The sequence below is a fragment of the Nicotiana sylvestris genome, chromosome 2, assembly GCF_000393655.2.
Source record: "Nicotiana sylvestris chromosome 2, ASM39365v2, whole genome shotgun sequence".
In the NCBI taxonomy this organism is placed as follows: Eukaryota; Viridiplantae; Streptophyta; class Magnoliopsida; order Solanales; family Solanaceae; genus Nicotiana; species Nicotiana sylvestris.
In genome coordinates, this window is record NC_091058.1 from 47,019,128 (window position 1) to 47,040,276 (window position 21,149).

The 21,149-nt window shown below is 36.0% G+C and overlaps 4 protein-coding genes across 4 annotated transcripts in view; all 4 read left to right on the plus strand.

Annotated features, from left to right (window-relative positions):
• Positions 1 to 2,942, plus strand: part of LOC104211377 (probable LRR receptor-like serine/threonine-protein kinase At1g07650) — a 33,006-nt gene extending 30,064 nt beyond the window's left edge. Inside the window, exons 10-15 of the mRNA XM_070165745.1 lie at positions 609 to 710; positions 938 to 1,056; positions 1,183 to 1,393; positions 1,537 to 1,774; positions 2,355 to 2,505; positions 2,592 to 2,942. Of these exons, the coding sequence (XP_070021846.1) occupies positions 609 to 710; positions 938 to 1,056; positions 1,183 to 1,393; positions 1,537 to 1,774; positions 2,355 to 2,505; positions 2,592 to 2,942 (1,172 nt within the window). The remainder of the gene's footprint in view (positions 1 to 608; positions 711 to 937; positions 1,057 to 1,182; positions 1,394 to 1,536; positions 1,775 to 2,354; positions 2,506 to 2,591) is intronic.
• A 1,848-nt stretch (positions 2,943 to 4,790) lies between these two features.
• LOC104211376 (MACPF domain-containing protein CAD1) lies at positions 4,791 to 10,006 on the plus strand. The gene is made up of 6 exons (XM_009760418.2): positions 4,791 to 5,244; positions 6,043 to 6,281; positions 6,834 to 7,029; positions 7,169 to 7,352; positions 8,051 to 8,205; positions 9,109 to 10,006. The coding sequence occupies exons 1-6, from the start codon at positions 4,954 to 4,956 to the stop codon at positions 9,754 to 9,756; spliced, it is 1,713 nt and encodes a 570-aa protein (XP_009758720.1). The 5' UTR covers positions 4,791 to 4,953; the 3' UTR covers positions 9,757 to 10,006.
• A 4,681-nt stretch (positions 10,007 to 14,687) lies between these two features.
• On the plus strand, positions 14,688 to 16,711 carry LOC104211375 (oil body-associated protein 2A-like). The gene is made up of 4 exons (XM_009760417.2): positions 14,688 to 14,973; positions 15,155 to 15,237; positions 15,363 to 15,477; positions 16,455 to 16,711. The coding sequence occupies exons 1-4, from the start codon at positions 14,691 to 14,693 to the stop codon at positions 16,709 to 16,711; spliced, it is 738 nt and encodes a 245-aa protein (XP_009758719.1). The 5' UTR covers positions 14,688 to 14,690.
• A 1,335-nt stretch (positions 16,712 to 18,046) lies between these two features.
• LOC104211374 (oil body-associated protein 2C) lies at positions 18,047 to 19,357 on the plus strand. Its single transcript, XM_009760416.2, has 4 exons — positions 18,047 to 18,344; positions 18,447 to 18,529; positions 18,861 to 18,975; positions 19,097 to 19,357. Exons 1-4 carry the CDS (start codon positions 18,074 to 18,076, stop codon positions 19,351 to 19,353), a joined length of 726 nt encoding a protein of 241 aa, XP_009758718.1. The 5' UTR covers positions 18,047 to 18,073; the 3' UTR covers positions 19,354 to 19,357.
• Positions 19,358 to 21,149: the final 1,792 nt, after the last annotated feature.

Sequence of the window (21,149 nt, forward strand, 5' to 3'; positions counted from 1 at the left end):
AACATTGTTTGGATTTGATCAACATTGTTGAAAACTGAAGATTTAAGATGAAGACACAATCAAAATTTGTTATTGAGAGAAAATTGAAGATGTGGAATTTTGCCAAGGTGGAGATTTGTTGAAATTGGCAAAATGTTTGTCCCACATCGGTGGGAAAACAAAAGTTGGGGGGATTTTCCCCCTATAAAAGAAGGCTTAATGTTTAGGATTTAAACACACCTCTCATTTGCCTTCTCATCTGTTTAAGGCATTTGTATCTTCTCTCTTTAGTATTATTTCACTTGTATTTTTGGAGTGAAATAAAATATTGGTTGTGTCCGAGGAGTAAGCAAAATTAGCCGAACCTCGTAAATTCTGGTGTTCCCTTTATTGTTGCTTTATTGTCTTATTTATTATTTGGTGGCTGTCATAATTTTTGGTATAGTAGTTGTGACTTATTCACACTATATACATTTGGCTTCCGCAACAATTGGTATCAGAGCCAAGGTACTGTCTAAGTATGCTCTGTGGTTGCAGCATAGTCTGATCTTCCACATCAGAAAAGATTTATCTTGGTAACTGAGTCAAGGTTCTATCTGAGTATGCTCTGTGGTTGCACAAAAAGATAGTTCACATCATAGCTGGAGCAGTGACGGCCTCGTTAATTCTCATTTTCGCGATATTGTTTGTTTCTTGGAGGAGAAGCAGAAACAGGATATCAAAGGAAGAAGGTGATGCTACAGCCGAGCAGCCCTATTTCAATGTCTTATGTTTTAAATACATAAAACTTGCATATGGTTTGCTCTCCATGATTTCCTGAAAAAATCTAATCTAAATGAAACTTAGGGATTTTGAAAACAAGAAACATTATGGAAATATGCATTTGATATTACATATTTTCCACATTATATGGAAGCATTACACCTTTTAAATGTTCTCTTTTTCTTTAAATGTACAGAATTAAGAGGACTAGATCTACTGACTGGTGTATTTACCATCAGACAAATCAAAGTTGCCACAGACAATTTTGATGCTGCAAATAAGATCGGGGAAGGTGGTTTTGGCTCTGTCTACAAGGTGAATCTCAACCTGACCTCTCACATGCTTTCAATTTTTTTGGCTTAGCTACAACATCTAGACGTGGATGCTACGTATAGACAACCTCCATTACATTTTATTTTTTCCTTTTATATTAATGAGCAGGGTACACTATTGGATGGTACAGTTATTGCTGTTAAGCAGCTTTCATCCAAATCAAAGCAAGGGAACCGTGAGTTTGTAAATGAGATAGGTATGATCTCTGGCTTACAGCACCCAAATCTCGTCAAACTATATGGATGTTGTGCTGAGGGAAATCAACTGCTACTGGTGTATGAGTACTTGGAGAACAATAGCCTCGCCCGTGCTTTATTTGGTAATCTAATATCCTTGTTCATTGTTTTAGTTACACGTCAAACAGAACATAAGCTAAAATGAACAAGAACAACTCTTTTGTAATTAATGAAAGAGTTCAGAATGAGAAGTCAATATAGATATTTAGTTCACATCAAAATGCAGGTCCAGAAGAACATCGGCTCAAAATAGATTGGCCAACCAGGCAAAAAATCTGCATTGGGATAGCAAAAGGCTTAGCTTTCCTACACGAAGAATCGTCATTAAAAATTGTTCATAGGGACATCAAAGCAACAAATATTCTTCTTGACAATAAACTAAACCCGAAGATTTCTGACTTTGGTCTGGCCAAACTTGACGATGAGGATAACACACATATCAGCACTAGAGTTGCTGGAACCATGTGAGTTTTCTGACAAGTCTCTCATTCATGTTTACGTTCTTGAGTTCTTCGAGTAAGAAATAAATCTATTGGATGGTCACACTGCGGTAAATTCTACATGTCATAACTCATAATTTTCTGCAATGATAATTATTGATATAGGTCTATATGCTGTTCTCATCCATGCAGCATATATACATTTAAGATCTCTAGAATCCTTACATTCGCTCTTTCTTGCATTTTGGATATATTATACAAGGCAAATTGCCATAGTAGTTGTATGTATTCTTAACCAAGAAAGTGAGGTGAAGTTACAAGGACTAAGATATAATAGCCTGGCTGCCCTTAAAGAAGGCTCATTCGGATGCTTGATCATATTTCTGGTGCTGATTGCATTGCTTCAATTTTTAGGTATAAAAATGGTAACTGGCTGCCAATGATCTTTTACTTGCATTTCGTCTCAATCTATCGTTCTTGACATTCTGAATATCAGGCATGAAGTTGATGTCACTTTTAGAAACCTTGATCAGGATTTGAACATTTATGTCTTTTACCTAATAGTCCTCATGCATGAATCTAAAGTTGTCACTCCGTTCTGCAGAGGATACATGGCACCTGAATATGCACTATGGGGATACTTGACCTACAAAGCAGACGTCTACAGCTTTGGAGTTGTTGCGTTAGAGATTGCTGCTGGGAAGAGCATTATGACATATCGCCCCAATGAGAAATTTGTCTGCCTTCTCGATTGGGTAAGGAATCAGAATCCCTGATATTAATTCCTAAGTTGCACACTATTGAACTAGTATCTTGCATTTTATTCAATTCCAATATTCAGGCTGTTGTTCTACAAAGGCAAGGAAAATTGATGGACTTAGTAGATGAAACATTGGGTTCAGATTTGAAGCAGGATGAGGCTCTAAGGATGATAAACGTAGCTTTGCTATGTACCAATCCGTCTCCAGCACTTAGGCCAACTATGTCTGCAGTAATCAGAATTCTTGAAGATCATCTTGACCTTCCTGAGTTTAACGTGGAATCAAGATTCTATGATGATTGTGATGATCATCTCAATTTTCAAGGGTTAAGGGACAAGTATGGCCCGATGCTCAGCTCGAGCCAAAGTCAACCACCTACACATTCATCCAATATTACAGGAACAGAATGTTCTCCCTCTTCATCAGCTTAAATTCGCAGTCAGATCAAGATAGTGAAAAAAAGGGTAGCAGATTTTGTTAGGACTGTTAACAAAAAACGGATCCATAATTTTAAGGTTATGAGTTCTGTACCACAACCCTTTTTGCTCTCTTGGTTCTGGATAATTTCTTAACACGAATACAAGGTCTATAGTCTATACCAAAGCTATTGGTTTCTGCCGGATCGGCAAATTAAGTGTAGATCCGGCCCAGGTACTATATATGTGGGGTTGTTGTTTCCTTACTGATAGAAGGTGATGTTCAAATACTTGTAATAGCCTATACCAGAACGTTAAAAGGTGCACATTTTATTTGCAATATAGCATATGAGAATGTAAAAGAGGTCTGAAATGAAACATTCATACAAATTTGAAGCAATGGTATCATTACTAATTTCAACAGCTTTTCAGATGCTACTTTGGAGGAGGCCATTCCAAGCAAATGGTATCTCATGATGTATGGATACAACTGGAGACCATTGGTTACTGTCCCAGCTTTGGGAATTAACATTAGAATTACTCCCTTCGTTCCAATTTATGTGAACCTGTTTGACTGGGCAAGTAGTTTAAGAATAAATGAAAACTTTTGAAATTTGTGGTCAAGCTAAATTACTTCCAAAAGAAAGGGTCTTTTTGGAACGGACCAAAAAGGAAATAGGTTCACATAAACTGAACAGAGGGAGTACCAATAAAACATTTTGAATCTCACATCCTTTGATCCTATTTAAGAAAGGACAATCACATGAAGCAAATAGCGTGCACATAATCCATAACTTCTTCCCCTTCTTACTACCTTGACAACTCTATATTTATTTCTTTTTCATGTCATTTTAGCTATTTTGCCATAACGTTTCATGTTTAGCTATTGAATCAAACGTGTGTTCTTATGTTCTATCATCAAAAGTATCACATAAAGACTCAAACTCTTATCAACCAAAAGTCATGTAACTTTAAATATTCTTAATATAACAGTTGATTTTGCTTTACTTTGATGCGTGTTACATTTTTTGAATATAAAATAATATTATAAAAGAATTCCTTGTGATGGAAAGAGTTGTTATTACTTGAGGGCTCCCATGATAAAAAGAGGAGAAATGGTGCATTGGTTTTGGCCCCTTAATCCTTGTTGACTTAAGTCGTTGGATCAAATCCCTCTAAAATTTTTGCTTGATTTTCTTATTTCTTTTTCTTTTTTTGACAGTATGAAAACTAAACTAAGGATAATTTTTTGTAATAATAAAATTAACTATTTTTTGTTCGTAAGTTGTGGCAGTATAATTTTGTATCATCAAACTAAATATTTATTTTAAAAGCAGCGGTACGCCCATGTTCGCAAAATTTTGAATCCGCATCTGCTTGCCATCGATAATCAAACGTACTTAAAGAGTCAAAACTATTGGACATCACACGATTCTAGCTCAATGTTTTGCTCTTGACATAGAAGAAACTCTCTTTTTTGACTTCAGATAAGAATTTATTGTTGGAAGAAGCTTCCTTTAAATTGAAAAGAAAAATAAAACAAAATAAGTACTCAACGTTTACCCTTCTTTTTCACTTGCAAAAAATAGTCAATGGTATTTTTTGCTTTTTTATAAGTTGGTAAAACAAAAAAATAAGGCAGCATTTTCTGTTTCTTTTACCACAAAAGCAAAAGGTTGAAGAAAGAAAATGGATGACTGGTCAACTGGAGAATCACCAAAGCAAACGCGTTTTATGTGCCATCATTTCATTGCATTCAAATGAACAAACAAACAAACAACCAACCAATTCACAAAGTCCAAAGTCCAACCTCTGACTCACCAAACAACAACATTCAAAAACAGCCAAAAAAGAGGAAAAAACAATTCGAACAATCAAAAAAAAGAAAAGGGAAATTACCTTTTCATTGAAATAAAGCATAAAGTTTCAATCTTTATCAATTCTTGATAATTTTTCTGGAATTTGAATGAAGAACAAGTCATCATCATCATCATCAGTCAGCTGTGTTACTTCTTGCAAATGAACAATGGATTCAAATCCCAACAAGTCTTCTTGTTTAGCCTCAGATGCTTTGATTACTACTCTCAGCAACTCAATCCAAGCTTTGGGTAGAGGGTTTGATGTCACTTCTGATATTAGGCTTCTGTACTGTAAAGGGACACCAGGTTCTCGTTTAGTTCATCTTGATGAAGCAAATCGTGTGGATCTTTTGGTCCCAGATGGGGTTGGTGTTTTGATTCCAAATGTTACAGCGGATATTGAAATTTCACTTGGGATGAGAAATATCGAGGCCACACCTGTTTGTACCTTCCATGAGGTTAGTGTTCAGTTTCTAGGTATTGTTTAAAGCTCATATTTTTATCTGAATATCATGATTTGTATTGCTTAATCAGTTTAGTACTATTAGATTAAGTCCATGGTCCTCATTTTTTGGGGTTTTTAGATGATGTGTTAAATTGTATTTTTTTTCCCGAGTTTTTTAGATTTTGTTTAGTGGGTAATTGTTTCTGCATTTGTTAAATAATAGCCAATAAGTATTGTTTTAATTTCTTGTTTTGGTATGAAGGTCCTAAAAGATTCGAGTTGAGGCTTATTGGAGATTTGGATTAGTAGATCATAGTGATTGTGCACCCTTGTGATTTAGTGTGTATATTAAATTACTGGACAATTTCATGATGCTTCCTCTAGTCTATGTTCACATTTTGATAGTTCCTCCGTTATTTGGATCATGGCACTTTACCTAATTACACATGTACACAATGTAGTAAAATCTAGAGCAAATCAGTTCAAATCTTGAACTCGTCAGAGAATCACTGATTCGGATGTCTTAAACTTCTTAAAGACGTCACTGTTAAAAACATGAATTACTGATGAGAAGTATAGTGTCTGTCTCCTTTCTCAATATAATGATAATTGATAACCAAATTCCTAGCGAGAAGTGGTTAGAGTAGCTATCCGTCTCCTTTTTCAATATAATAGAGTAGCTAGCCTATCTGTCTCATTGTCTATTCTCCTTCACGAAAAAAAGAAGAGGAAAGAACTTGCGGGAAGGGTTTATGGTTTACAGCTATCTCATTATTTATGTATGTGAAATCCCTCATGCTTCAATTTCCAGATGGCAAAGTACTTCAATGCAATGTCGAATATATCTGAAGATGTTCCACTTGGGAGTTTTAATGCCATGTTTAACTTCACTGGTTCATGGCAACATGATGCAGCAGCTACTAAATCCCTTGCCATGATTGGACATGTTATCCCACTCTATACAGTCAGATTAGTAAAGCTAGATTTACTTCTGCGGGATGAAATCAAGCGCGCTGTTCCATACTCTTGGGATCCTGCATCGCTGGCAAGGTGAATTATCTCACATCAGCACATTTGAACATGTTGATTTTGAATGGCACAATATGATTTTCTTTTATTCTTAAGGTATTAGCGCATTCGGTTTGTCGTTCTAATGCTCAGGGAAGAATATAAACAGCTGCCTTTGTCAATTTTGTGACTTGTTGCAACTTTCTTACTTTCTTTTTAATAGCATAACCTTGAGAAGAGGGTGATATAGTTGGTTGTATTCCAGTGCCATTGTCGATTTGTTGCATTTCCAGATTTTAATCCTTTAGGCTCTTATCTGCTGTCACCTGAACAGCTGTCTGCAGCTAGAAACCTTTTTTCTTACTGATCTCAAGCTTCTTATGCCCTGAACTTCTGTATGGGAAATTGTAGATATATATTATTCCCAAATGTGCTGGATTCTGATTTTTCTGCTTTTAAAGTACTTCCTCTTTATCAATATGACAATATCTGTATGAGAAATAACATCATTGATCCCAGTTCAATTCAAGGAACTTAATTCATTTTCTTAGACCAATTCTTTGTTCTTTTCTGACATTGAAGTCCTTCTCTCAGCTTTATTGAAAACTATGGCACCCATATTGTCACCTCCGCGACTATTGGTGGTAGGGATGTAGTTTATATTAAACAGCACCAGTCATCTCCTTTATCAGTTTCAGACATTGAAGACTATGTGAAAGACATTGGAGATCAGAGATTCTCCGATTTGAAGAATCTCTCAAGTGCCGGACCTTTAAGATACAAGGACAAGGTTAGCACAACTTATGTTTCAAATGATAGGCTCTTGGACACAATAGTGCTTAGCCGACTTCTTAAAATTCTCTTTCTTTGACTTACCCCCTTATGCTATAAATTGAACATGTAAAATTATTGGAATTTCCCTCTGGCAGGACGTTACAGTTATTTTCCGCAGAAGAGGAGGTGATGACCTGGAGCAGAGTCATGAAAAGTGGGCAAGGACTGTAGAAACATCACCAGATGTGATCAACATGACATTTACTCCTATTGTGTCATTGCTTGAAGAGGTGCCTGGAATAAAGTACCTGAGCCGTGCAATTGAGTTATACTTGGAATGTGAGTGTTGTATCATATCACTATTCTTTCCTCTTCGTTTGCAGTTGCAGATTGTGATTCATTCTCTATTGTTTTCTAAATTAAATGAGCCAGAAGTGTAGGACAATAGCAATAGTGGTAGTCCAGAATGATCATAAAAGTGGTAGTTCAGAATGATTATACTGTTGCTCTTGTTGGTTACTCTTTCATCTTCAGATACATCTCAAATAGTACTCCAGCTGACCCAAAGAGCATGACAAGGGTCAATGCATCTATTTCTCGGTGTGAAATCGATCATTTTCCTTGAATTTTAAAAATAATACTACATAAATAGAAACTACCAAAGTACTCACAATTGTTATAAAAGTAGTTGAAAACGTTTGAAGAGGATGTACTCAGTTAAAGAAATATTTGAATCACAAATAGTGATGATGTTCTATCAAATGGACAGAGGGAGTATCAGAAAAGCCATATACTGAATTTGTTATGTTCTTAAGAGCAAAGGTTTACGCAGCTATCTGAGTTGATGGAATTTCGGGGTCCGTATCCTTGGGAAAAGCCTGTGTCTGGAGGATGGAGATTGGAGACTGAAAATCTGATATGTGAATTATTTTCATGCCTGTGTGTGCGTAGGAAATCCCCTGCTGTGTTCTAAATATGTGTCATACTTCTCAAAATATGTTTTTCATTGTCTGATGTATTTCATTATAATTTTCCAGACAAGCCACCAATAGAAGATTTACAATATTTCTTAGATTACCAAATAGCTCGTGTGTGGGCTCCAGAGCAAAATAACTTGCAAAGAAAGGAGCCTGTATGTGCTTCCCTACAATTCAGTTTGATGGGTCCTAAGCTGTATATTAGCCCAGATCAGGTATTCTTCATAATTTTGTCCAGATTTCTGAACATATCACATGGCAATTGCTGAAACATCTGACATTAAATTGCGGAAGGATCTTGCTTTTCCAAATTTGCATGACGTGCCTTTTGCTTATTAGGACTAAAACAAAGAAGTACAACTTGGACTAGTTCTAAAGAATGTTTGATTAATCCAGCGCAAGTCCATTATGTCACTTGTTATCATGCCGTGTCCTGCTAATTTTCTTTTTAATCAACCAATATTATATTTTACAATCATAATGACTCAGCACACTGAAACCAAAGGTTGATGCAACTGTAAGTTCATGCTGTATTCATATGTAGTAAGCTTATAGACAACTGGCAGACTACAAAATCGAAAGGGTTTAATGGAAACAAAAATTGAATATACTTGTGCGTGCACAAGCATATACATGCATTTTGAGCAACTTGCCCTGGTAAATCATGGGCACATATGTAAAGCAAGTTTGCCTTAGTGAGACCCTCCAACATGCTCAAACCAAGCCGTGCTCCCTCACTTCATTTACGCTGTAACACTATTGAAATGCTTTGTTACCATTCGTAAATGATTGTTTAATCAGCAGACTACTGTTCGGATATTCCCAACCATTATCATTATAAGAGAGCGACTTATTAATATGACTTAGAATTCTTATATCACAATAAAGAGCTGGATCTAAGCATAATATCAAGGGGCTTATCAGTTAAACAAACAAGAAACTACAAAATATATTGTGCTTCCGACAATGAACATTGTACACTTGGAAGCTCTTGCAAATAAAAATGCTTTATTGGCTAGCTGATCTAGTAGGTTGGTGGATGGTTATCAATATGGAAATCTAGTCTAGATAGATGTTGATCAATATTGCAAGTCTAAATCACAGCGCCATATTTTCAGGTGACAGTGGGGCGTAAGCCAGTGACAGGGCTCAGGCTCAGCCTAGAAGGTAGCAAGCAGAACCGTCTTTCAGTCAATTTGCAGCACCTCGTTTCCCTTCCTAAGATCCTTCAACCCCACTGGGACACACACATGGCTATAGGTGCACCAAAATGGAAAGGTCCCGAGGAGCAGGATAGCAGATGGTTTGAACCAATCAAGTGGAAGAATTTCTCCCACGTAAGCACAGCACCTATTGAACACACTGAGACTTCCATTGGAGATCTCTCTGGTGTTTACATTGTGACGGGGGCTCAGCTTGGTTTTTGGAATTTTGGTGCCAAGAGTGTCTTGCATTTGAAACTCCTTTTTTCCAAGGTACCTGGTTGTACAATAAGAAGATCAGTATGGGATCATAGTCCATCAAACCTATCAGCAGTACAAAGGATTGATGGTTCTTCAACATCACTTGTGAACGAAAAAACTGCCGAAAACAAGAGAGGAGATAGTTCCAGCCAAATGGGGAAATTGGCAAAGATTGTAGACATGACAGAAATGTCAAAGGGGCCACAGGATGCACCAGGGCACTGGTTGGTAACAGGAGCTAAACTTGGGGTTGATAAAGGAAAAATTGTGCTAAGAGTGAAGTATTCCCTGTTGAATTACTAATGAGTTGTGCTTGTGTTATCAAAGCATTCTTTGGATAGTCTAGATATCATGTTATTCTTCTGTAAATTCTGTTAGCATTGGTCAGTTCATTTTTTGGTAGGCTATTTTCTAGCCACCAGATCAGTTACTACTTCTTTTGGGTGTATACTTTTGTATAATTCTCATGATCTTACAAACTTGTTAAAATTCTTTTTCTTTTCATTTTTCCTAAGTTCAATAACATTGATTTTAATGGTTTTTATTTGTTGGATGAGCTGTGGTTGCACCGTGAAATTGACGTGTCCTTTTGATAATTCAAGTAGTTCTCCTTTTGTTGCACTCTAGAACAAAGGAGGAGGAAAGAATGCTGCTACGCATCAGGTGCAACACCAAGAAAGAAAGAAAGAAAAAAATTGACCATTCTGATACTGCGGGAATTACAGAGAAATAAATGAGAGAAATTGAACAAAAGGCTAGGAAAAAATATACTTAATTAAAATGAAAATCATTATATATATATATATATATATATATATATATATGACAAGGATTTATTGGCAAAAAAACTTACACATAGCCACATATTTGTAAATTTATTCCCCCCCCCCCCCAACTTTTTCCTACGAACAGAGTGTAACAGACACTAAAAATAAAATAAAAAGGTTCAAGAAATAACACGAACAAAATTGCAAACAACAACATCCCAGCAGGTGCGAGTTCTCAGGGTAGTGTGTACGCAGATCTTACCTCTACCCCAATAAAGTATAGAGGTTGTTTCTGATAGAGTCCCGGCTCAAGAAAACGAAAAAGAGGAAAAGAGACAATATATCAGTACTATCAACAGAAACCATATAAATAATAACAACATCATAAGAACTAGAAAATAGATGAAACGCAATAACAATAACCACTAAAGAAGACCCGGTGCCATGAGAAGTGTAAGAATAGTGTGAATACAACGTTAACTTCTGGCAATCTAAGACAAACCCTATCAGACTAGCCCCTCACCCGGTACGAAGAAGAAAAATGCCAAACTATCTCCTAACCTACAACCCTATGCTCGACCTCCATACCTTCCTATTAAGGGCCATGTCCTCGGAAATCTGAAGCAACGCCATGTCCTGCCTAATCACCTCTCCCTAATACTTCTTAGGTCGCTCTCTACCTCTTCTCGTACCCACCAAATCCAATCACTCACACCTTCTTACCAGGACATCAGGGTTTCTCCTCCGCACATGCCCGAACCATCTGTCTTCTATAGGAGTCACACCCACCATCTCGCAAATATCTTCATTCCTAATCTTATTCATCCTAGTGTTCCCGTACATCCAATTCAACATTCTCATTTCTACTACTTTCATCTTCTGTATATCTGAGTTCTTAACCAGCCAACACTCTACCCCATACAACATGGCCGGTCTAACTACCACTCTATAAAGCTTACCTTTGAGTATAGATGGCGCTTTCTTGTCACACAGGACTCCAGATGCTAACCTCCATTTCATCCATCCCACCCATATACGGTGTGTGACTGTTATGACCAAAACTGATGGGCCACAACAGGCATCCGGTATCTTACTCAACCGAGTACTAACGTAACATATCTTTCTTATTACATCATCATAGGTAAGTGGGCCAGAAGGGGCGTCATGAGATAACCAGAGTAAACATGAGAGAATACCCGACATAGAATGACCCAACGTGATATAGCAACTCATACATGTGACATACGGGCCTATAAGGCCAATGTGATCCATTATATACTTAAGATAAGGTCATACAAGTATCGGTATACATGATATCTGTCTACAAGCCTCTAAGAGTACATACATATCATAAAGGTCGGGACAGGGCGCCGTTATACCAAACAATACACGTTTAAATCATACTGACCAAATAAGCAACTCTGGAGCAAATGGAGCGCACCAACAGCTTTCACTGAGCTGATAGCCTACTTGGAGGACTCTCGACCTGTCTATCGAGACATGCGGGCATAAAACGCAGTGTTCCTAGGCAAAGGGACGTCAGTACAAATAATGTACCGAGTATGTAAGGAATGAAAATCAGTAAATAAAAGTCACGAGAGAAACATGGAGTAAAAAACTCGACATGTAAGTCTAAATAGCTTTATGAATCATTTAATATTATAATCTCATGCATATGCGTATAAATATCATACCATGCATGGGTATATGCGTTTAGAACATCATCAAGCCTCTAAGGGCATCCCATCATATCATCTCGGCCACTGTGGACAAATCATCAACGTATACCAGCTGATCAGGTAGTGGTGCGTATATAATGGCGTAACCTTTTCCCATATCCCATATACATATAATATACGTATATACGCGTATATAACACCATCTAGTCATGGGTCAATGTGCATGTATAAATGAATGCAATGCATGAGAAGTACGTCAATAAAATCTTTTGGAATGTCATAAGACCATTATGTATTTGATTAATGTCATAAAGTAAACTTTATCAACTTACGTATTTTCTGAGACCCATGAACAGATGATACAATAATAAGACATATGGGGAATCAAGAACATAAGAATATTTAGTATTTCTATGAATAGAGTCATTTATGGAAGTTTGTGCATTTGCTCATTTCGTTTGTATTATACGGATCATGCCAAAAGAAATAAGGAATAACCTTAACATACCTGAGCCGATTCTCTTGACGATTCTTCCAACATACGTTAATTGCGACAAAATACTTGACGGCAAGATTGGAGTAGGGAAAATCCGTATAATATTTTTAACAAAAATTGCACTGTAAATCCCATTGCTATTACATAATGTAATTTCATATGAATTTTTGTTATAACCTCATCCGTAATTTTGTAGTCATAATATTCATCCGTATTGTTGTAGCTTCACAAGGTCATAACCCTTTTTCACTTTGTTTATTAAGAGACGCCTTCAAAAGAATCTTTCAACCAAAGTAATATAAGGTGCATATACCTTAAATATTGCCTCCACCTCCTTAAGCATAAGGATTGGTGGCAATTTTCTGCCATATTCCCATAGCTCCACGTGAAATGTTGTCCCCTAAATAGTTATCCAAAATCCTACTTAAACAATTATCCACAAATTCCTAATTAATTTATTAACTTCCTACTCAAATCAAATAATTAACCAATTATTCACATAATTAAGAATTATCTCAAATTACTTAAAATACTATTTATTTTGAACACATTTTATATACCTTACTATCATGGTCATATGATACCTTATATGACACTAGTTCATAAATATCGGGTATTATAGCTCGAACCGTATTTTATCCCAAATTGATAAATTTTGACGAAACTCACTTTCTTCGATTTATTCGCTTACCCTTTCACCTCCACGAATTTACTTATCGCTTGTTTTAAATAACATAATACTTATAATATCAAAATAATCTCATTCCCGAACTTATGCCGATTAACTTGCGACGAAAATTTGACGTACGAAAATGCGGGATGTAACATCTCATTTCCAAACTTTTTATCAATTTACTTATGACGTACTTTCACGTATATGGGGTGTAACAGCGACGTCCTCGTCGATCTCCCCTCCTCCTGGATAACCGACCAAGGTACTTGAAACTGCCTCTCTCGGGGATGACCTATGATCCAAGCCTCACGTCCATGCCTGCTTCCCTTGAATCGACGCTGAACTTGCACTCTCGGTATTATGTCTTAGTCCTGCTCAACTTGAAACCCTTAGACTCAAGGGCATGTCTCCAAACCTCCGACCTTTCGTTAATACAGCCTCGCATCTTATCAATCAGAACTATGTCATCAACAAATAATAATAATCTCATTATGTTATAATTGAAGGAGTTAATTTTGAAAATAGTATACAAATTATTTTAGGAAATTATTTTAAGGGTACAATGTATAGAAATTAAATTGTAAATTTAATACCCGACCAAGCTCTAATGTACAGTCAACTCTCTCTATAACAACCTTGTTTGTTCCAATATTTTTGGCTTTTATAGTGAATGGTTATTATACATCTATAACAACAATTTGACGTTTAAATAATTTTTTGCTGTTATATATAAAAATTATCCAAAAATTAATTATTTTTCCTTTTTTAATGTTATATATAAAAGGCCAGGTAAAAAAATTTATTCAAATTTAAAATTTAAAATTATACATATTTCATTAGTTAAATTGAAGAATGTTAATACATTATTAATAAATTCATAACTAAAAGTATAAAGATTTAAATTCTAAGGCAGACATTTTAAAGCTACCTAGGAAAATAAATTTTTTCAAGATTAATGGAGGAATTTTGTAATTGTAGCTTATTTTGTAGATTTGTTCTCTTACTAGCTAGTGATGTAATACTTGAATTGGCGAAGATTTGTGTCCAAATTTTCAGCATAAAAGTATCCAATAGCTTTCCCTTGAAGATAATCTAAGAGCTTAATAATAAAAATTTTTATCTAAATATTTTTTGGAATTTTTCAAATGAAAAAGTATCATGTGCAAATGTTCAAATTTTATATTTTATGCGAGACAAAAACTTTGTTTAATGGAAAAGATTGTGGACATATTTTTAAAACTATTGTTAGTAATCTTAATGATTCTATATGACTGTTACATAAGAATAGTTTTACAAAGAGTATTTTGCTATACATATTGTCCTTGATATTATAGGTAAAAAATTGTTATATAGAAAAATATAATTTAAAATTTTGATTTTGAAAATAGAGGGGTTAGACCGTATATACCACCATAACCTAATCGATACATGCTTAGCTAATCAAAACTTGCTAATGCTACGTGGAATCTCAGAAAGCATCCACGTCCTTCTTCCTCCCCTATAATCTCACCATCTGTTTCTCCTCGCTCTCAAAACAAAGGCTACAAGATCAGCCATTTCAGATATGAAGAATTCAGTACTCATTAGAAAAAACCTCTCAATTTCTGCATAACGTACGTACCATGGCTTCTAGCGATCAAACACCGGGTCCAATGCCGCCAGGTGATGGCTCTGTGCCGCCAGGGAAATCAATGACAATAGGGCAACATATTATAGACAAAGGGGCTCAAGTAATGCAGTCTTTAAAACCCATCAAGCAGATGAGTCAGCATGTCTGCACCTTCGCTATGTACAGCCATGATATATCTCGCCAGATTGAGACTCACCACTATGTGAGTCGAGTTAATCAGGATTTCCTTCAGTGTGCTGTTTATGATTCTGATGATTCTAAAGGACGCCTAATTGGTAATTCAATTCTCCCACCTTTTTTTTCGCATTCAGAAAAACATCGAGTAAAATATACTTGGATTGTACTGTTGTGTTGAAATGAGTATCGAGAGTAGTGATTTGAGATTAAAATGGTTTTGTAATTAAAGCTTTCATTATTGGATTCTGAATTTTGTTCTATTTGATAGGGATGGTGCAGGCGTAGAATATATTATATCGGATCGAATCTTTGAAACTCTTCCATCTGAGGAACAGAAACTCTGGCACACTCACGAGTACGAGGTTGCTTTCCATTTTTTCTTTGCCATCAACTCTTTTCTTGATTAATTGACATGCTAAATTATTCAAAAAACGTCTATGAAATTGATAAAATACTTCTGGGGTAAAATTTTGAATATAATTTGCAGATTATATCAGGCCTTTGGGTGAACCCAAGAGTTCCAGAAATGGTGCAAAAGCCCGAACTTGAGAATCTTGCTCGAACTTATGGCAAGTTTTGGTGCACCTGGCAAATTGATAGGGGCAAGTACTGACCCTTTATTTCCTTTTCTTACGAGAAACCATAGAGTTGTCTTTTGTTTCTTTTGAAATGGTAGTATAAGTTATATAACGCAACTAGAATCCATTTTTCCACACTCTAAAGTGGTGAGACTTGTGCCCTTTTTGGCTTAAACTTGTTACTATTGCAGTTTCTTTTTAAGTTCTATGCATTGATAAATGTGAAAATATTTACGTATAAATTAACCTACTATCATGCGTTACACTAATACTATAAAAATCTTATAAAACCTTATAGTGCACGCGAATATCAGATTTCAGACCACTGAAAGTGTTTGTATGGTAACATAAGGGTCGTCTTATTACTCTTATTCCTTGAAATAGTTAATTATGGTCTTATTTTGATTGATTTGACAAACAGTGAAGGACAACTATTTTACCATGTGTTTTGAACATATTATGTGACAAAAGACAACATTTGGTACATCTTGTGGTGGCAAAATGGTAAAAGAAAATAGTTATCCACCCATATTATCCATTAAAAATGGGTTGGATAATGAACTTTTTAAAAACGGGTTAAATATGGATATGAATCATATTATCTACTTAGAAAATGGAAAACCAATGGATAATTAATGGGTTTAACGTTTGTAAAGCCTCCTTAGATTGGGGCTTTCTCAAGTTGGGAGAGTAGGAATTCAATCTCCCAAAAATGATCATATTCAAGAAGCCATGAATAATATGGATATCCATATTATTTGCCGGTTATTCATTTTTTATCCGTGTTACATATGGTTACTCATTTTTTATCCGTGTTACATATGATTCGGGTCGGATATTTTATCTGTTTTTGCGCTATCTGTTTTTGATCCGCTCATACCCGATCTGCACGTTTGCCACCTATTTACAACAATAGCTATTGTAACAACCAAAAACTAAACTAATAATTAATCTCGAGCTGTTGCATGGCATATTAAATGTCATGATTTGTGGTCGTTCAGGTGATAGGCTTCCACTTGGAGCACCTACCTTGATGATGTCTCCACAAGGTGTGAACCTAGGCATGGTGGCACCAGAGCTAGTGAAGAAAAGAGACGAAAAATATGGTATTTCTTCACAGGAACTGGAAAAGACAAGAATGGATATTGCTGGGCCAGAGACCATGAATCCCTATGCTAACTATTGGATGCAAACTGGCAAGGGTTTTGCAATTGATGTCGAGCTTACTGATATGAAAAAGAGTGCACCTTTTCCATGATATATATATATATATATATATATATATATATATATATATATATATATATATATATATACAAAAGTAGCCTGTGTATGGATCACATCCTATGTTTTCATGTGTTTAATAATGTAATTAACCTCTCTTTCAGTCGTAGCATAACTCTTTCGTTCACTATTAGTTCTGTGCTTGATTGTAATCTGATTACTCAATATTTTGCGTAAACAATGCTACGAAGATTTATGAGGAAGTACTATATAAAATTTCATCTAATGTTTCATACGTGCTATATTGTAATTGTTCATTTGTTTGAAAATTAAAGGTAGTTTGCAAAACATGTTTCCGAGAAGCACCTTCTGATGAATTTAACTTGACATTTAGAGTAAATTGCGAGGAATACATTAGGGCAATACGTATTAAGTTCTTTTCTTTTTAACCTTTTAAACAATAGTATATATAGAGTCTCTACAATTCCCTAGGGACAATTGACAAACCATTAGTACCAGACTTCTGAGCAATGTTTATGTTATAGCCTTCATGCCCTCGATCCGACGGTCCTCATTCTCTCACTTGGCAAGCTGCTACTGTGAACAACAACAAAGTAAAGGATGCTTCCAAAAACCGTCGAGGTTTGGCTCTGACTACCTTGCGGAGCAAATAAAAGATCCCAAAATCACAGGCATGAACAAACAAACTTTGCACAACCAGCTTACGTAGAAAAGATTTCATATTCTATGCCAATAGATTCGTGATATCCATGTACTGAGTCGTCAAATGAGTCACGTTAAGAAAGCCCAAGCTTATACGCATTGGCCCAGCATTCCATCTCCAAAATAATATCGCACTCGTGTTAGATCCGAAAACGCATTACTTTACTTTTAAAGGATTCGACGCAGTATTCATCGAGAGAGTCTAGCAACATAGCATCTCAATACATAACAGATTAACTTACACTGCAACGACATACTGAGTGCAAGACCAAAAAAAAAGAGAACAATTTTATTTTTTGGAATTACCATATATTTTTTTAAGTTCTGGAATTACAATTATCCTAATCTTTATCCTTTAGTTTTGGACTCTATATTTGTATCTTGAACTCTATCCATGTTCTAGCTCATGATAAAGCCATTTGTTTGAACTCCAAATACTGTAACGTGTCCCCAAGTTCTGATCAGCACCTTGACCGTAAGCTAATACGTGGCAACCAGTTGCCACCTTATGCCCTCTTGTATGCCTACGTGGCAACGTCCCACAAAACCTCAACTTCCTCTTCAAAATCCCCTGAAAATAGAACATCCAAGATCTTCCCACTGAACCATCATATCTTCTCAGAAACTGTGGTTTGAACTTTTCTCCTACTGGTTATACTAATTGTTTTCATCTATGGCTGCAACGACGGGAACCCACGGTCAAGGGGAGCAGATACCGCCTGGAAAACCCATGTCAACGGAGCAACACATGCTGGATAAAGGTGCTCAGATGCTGCAGTCTTTGACTCCAGTCAAACAAATGAACCAGCATGTTTGTACTTTTGCACTCTACAACCATGACATGAATCGTCAAATTGAAACTCACCATTATGTCACTCGTCTCAATCAAGATTTTCTCCAATGTGCTGTTTACGACTCTGATCATTCCACCGCCCGCCTAATCGGTATTTTTTCACACTAGCTCGGTGGTCTCTTGATTTTATGTATCTGCCATGGTTTTTGAATTTCCATTTTCTATTTATTAAGTAATGAATTTTTTTTTGAAGGAGTGGAGTATATAGTATCTGATCGTATCTTTGAAACCTTGCCTGAAGAAGAGCAAAAACTTTGGCATTCTCATGCTTATGAGGTTTGTTCTTTTTTAGTGTTATGTCTCTTTTTTTTTTCTTTTTACTGTGCTCCACAACTATGTCCAGTTTTACTGGTTTTGTGGTGTCCTTATAAATTCCTAATATTCATCAAATATTGACCAGAATATTAATTGTTTGACCTTTTGGTATTATTCATGCGAGAACGATTTGTGGAAAGATTGATATGTTTATCTACAAGTTTTTCCTCTGTTATTTTCTAAGGGCAGGTTGTAACCCTTGGTTTTCGTATGGTAGGGTTTGAGATATTTTATCAATATGTTGTTTAGAAACTAATTGGTCTTTGATCTTTGTGAAAATCGGATTGTGTAGATAAAATCAGGACTGTGGGTGAATCCTAGAGCTCCAGAAATGGTGGTAAAGCGTGAACTTGAAAATATTGCCAAGACGTACGGCAAATTCTGGTGCACATGGCAAACAGATAGAGGTAATTAGACACGTGTATAGTGACCTTTTGTTTTTTGGGGTATACGTATTTTTCTTATTTCAACTGTCCAACAAATAAAGTATATTTTTGATTCCAAATATATTTGCTGTATATGACAAAGGTGATAAGCTACCAATTGGGGCACCAGCGCTGATGATGTCGCCGCAGGCAGTGAATTTGGGGATGATTAAGCCAGAACTAATCCAGAAAAGAGATGACAAGTATAATATGTCGACTGATGCCATGAAGAAGTCGAGGCTGGAGATAGCGGAACCCGAGTGGCTTAATCCTCAGGCAGATTATTGGAAACAGCACGGCAAGTGTTTCGTGGTCGATGTAGAGGATGTGGAGATGAAGAAGAGAGCTCCTTTCCCATGAGAGCTACCAGCACCATGCAGAGGATCATCAGTTAGCTAGAGAGACTTCATATATATAGTCTACTTTTGTATTTTCCTTGTGTAAAAATAACAAACTATGAAATGTTTAATCTGCAGTCTATGAACTAAAATGGCTAGTAACGTCGTCGAGTTTTTGAGACGCTAGATAAGGCTAGCTATGATCAGAGATGCACGCGACCTTATGCAATATAGTAGTAGTGGTGGTGGTCTGTTCGAGTTAATTGTCGGGCGGATATAGTATTGCGTTCCACATTGGGTATCAGTGGAACATAAGATATTTATGCGTATTGCCATTTGTGTAACTCGTTCGAAATTAGCCGTTTGACCTTATTGCACAATAACTGTCACATATTCTTATCTTTAGGCAAGACACCCTTCAAATTCTTGTTTAATGCACTCCCTTGGTTTTTTGGACTAAGAGAATGTTGAGACAAAGAAGGATAATGACTTTATACTTTTTTTTGGTGGAGTAGATGAAGAAATGAAAGACGGGTTCTACACCTTACTTAAAGAAGAATTTTGAATTGTTGTCTAAAAATATTTGTTATTAACATTTTGAAATTAGATCTTATTTAAGAAGAATTTTGAATTGTTCTTGATGCATGGTCTAGAAATGTTTGTTATTAACATTTTGAAACTTACTTTTAACTTTTGAAATGTAAGACTTATCTACTTGGGGTAGAATATTTCATTCTTATGGATATTATTAGTTTGTTGGACAATTTTGATTATGAATAGTTTCATTTTGTTGTTTATGTAAGTTTTTGTATTTTTTACTTTATTCTATATATAAATATTTATTTACAGCAGGGGCAATATGTTTGTTCCAATTAAACTGTTACAATAGTCCACTAGAACTGTTGCAATAAGAATCATATGGCGTTTTAATAGAAAATGTAAACCGTTGCAACATGACCTACAAACCGTTCCAAAAGAATCTATAAGCCATTGCGATAGGTAGTTCAAACTGTTGCAATAGCTTAAAAAGATCGTCGTAACAATACCTTACATAACCGTTGGAGTATACGCTATGGTAACAGTTATTAACCGTTGCATTAAATGTTATGGTAACGAATTTTAACCGTTGCAGTTGATACGAATAGTCATTCCAATATGGGAGAGGAAAAACCGTTGCGATAAACCATATGTCCATATTATAGCAACGGTTATATGAATCGTTGCAAGAACCGTTCCTTAAGCTCTATTCGCACGTGAGCTGGTGGAACGGGCGCTGAGCCGTTGCAATATCTCTATGGCAATGGTTTACCTATCTATTGTAACGGTCATCTATGCGTTGCCATGTCAGCACGTTCGTGCACAATAGGGATGAGAAATGTCATATGTTGCGTGGCTTCCCCATATTTCTAAAATCTCTATGTGATTTTGTGAGAATAAGGGCACGTAACGATACATTTCTTTCTTGCTTGTTTGCCTTTGAAAATGGAAAATACTTGTGGCAGATTATTAGCTCGTTCACAAGCATTTCTATTTACTGTTGTAGTCTGTAATGAAAGTCTGTACTGCTAGCTCATGCTTAATCATATGTGCTATCTTATATGTCGATGTAAATCTCGTACTCACGGAGAATGTTGTCACATTAGTTGACTATCCAAGCTATGACCATTGTGTTGCATTTTTTCCTAGGTATAAACTTCTGCTGCGTCATCCTTAGAGATCTCTAAGAGGCTAGTAGCAAACATCGATTTGTTTTTGGATCATGGGATCACTGACCGTGCCAATTCACTCTAATGGCGGAATTTGAGCAACCGTAATGTC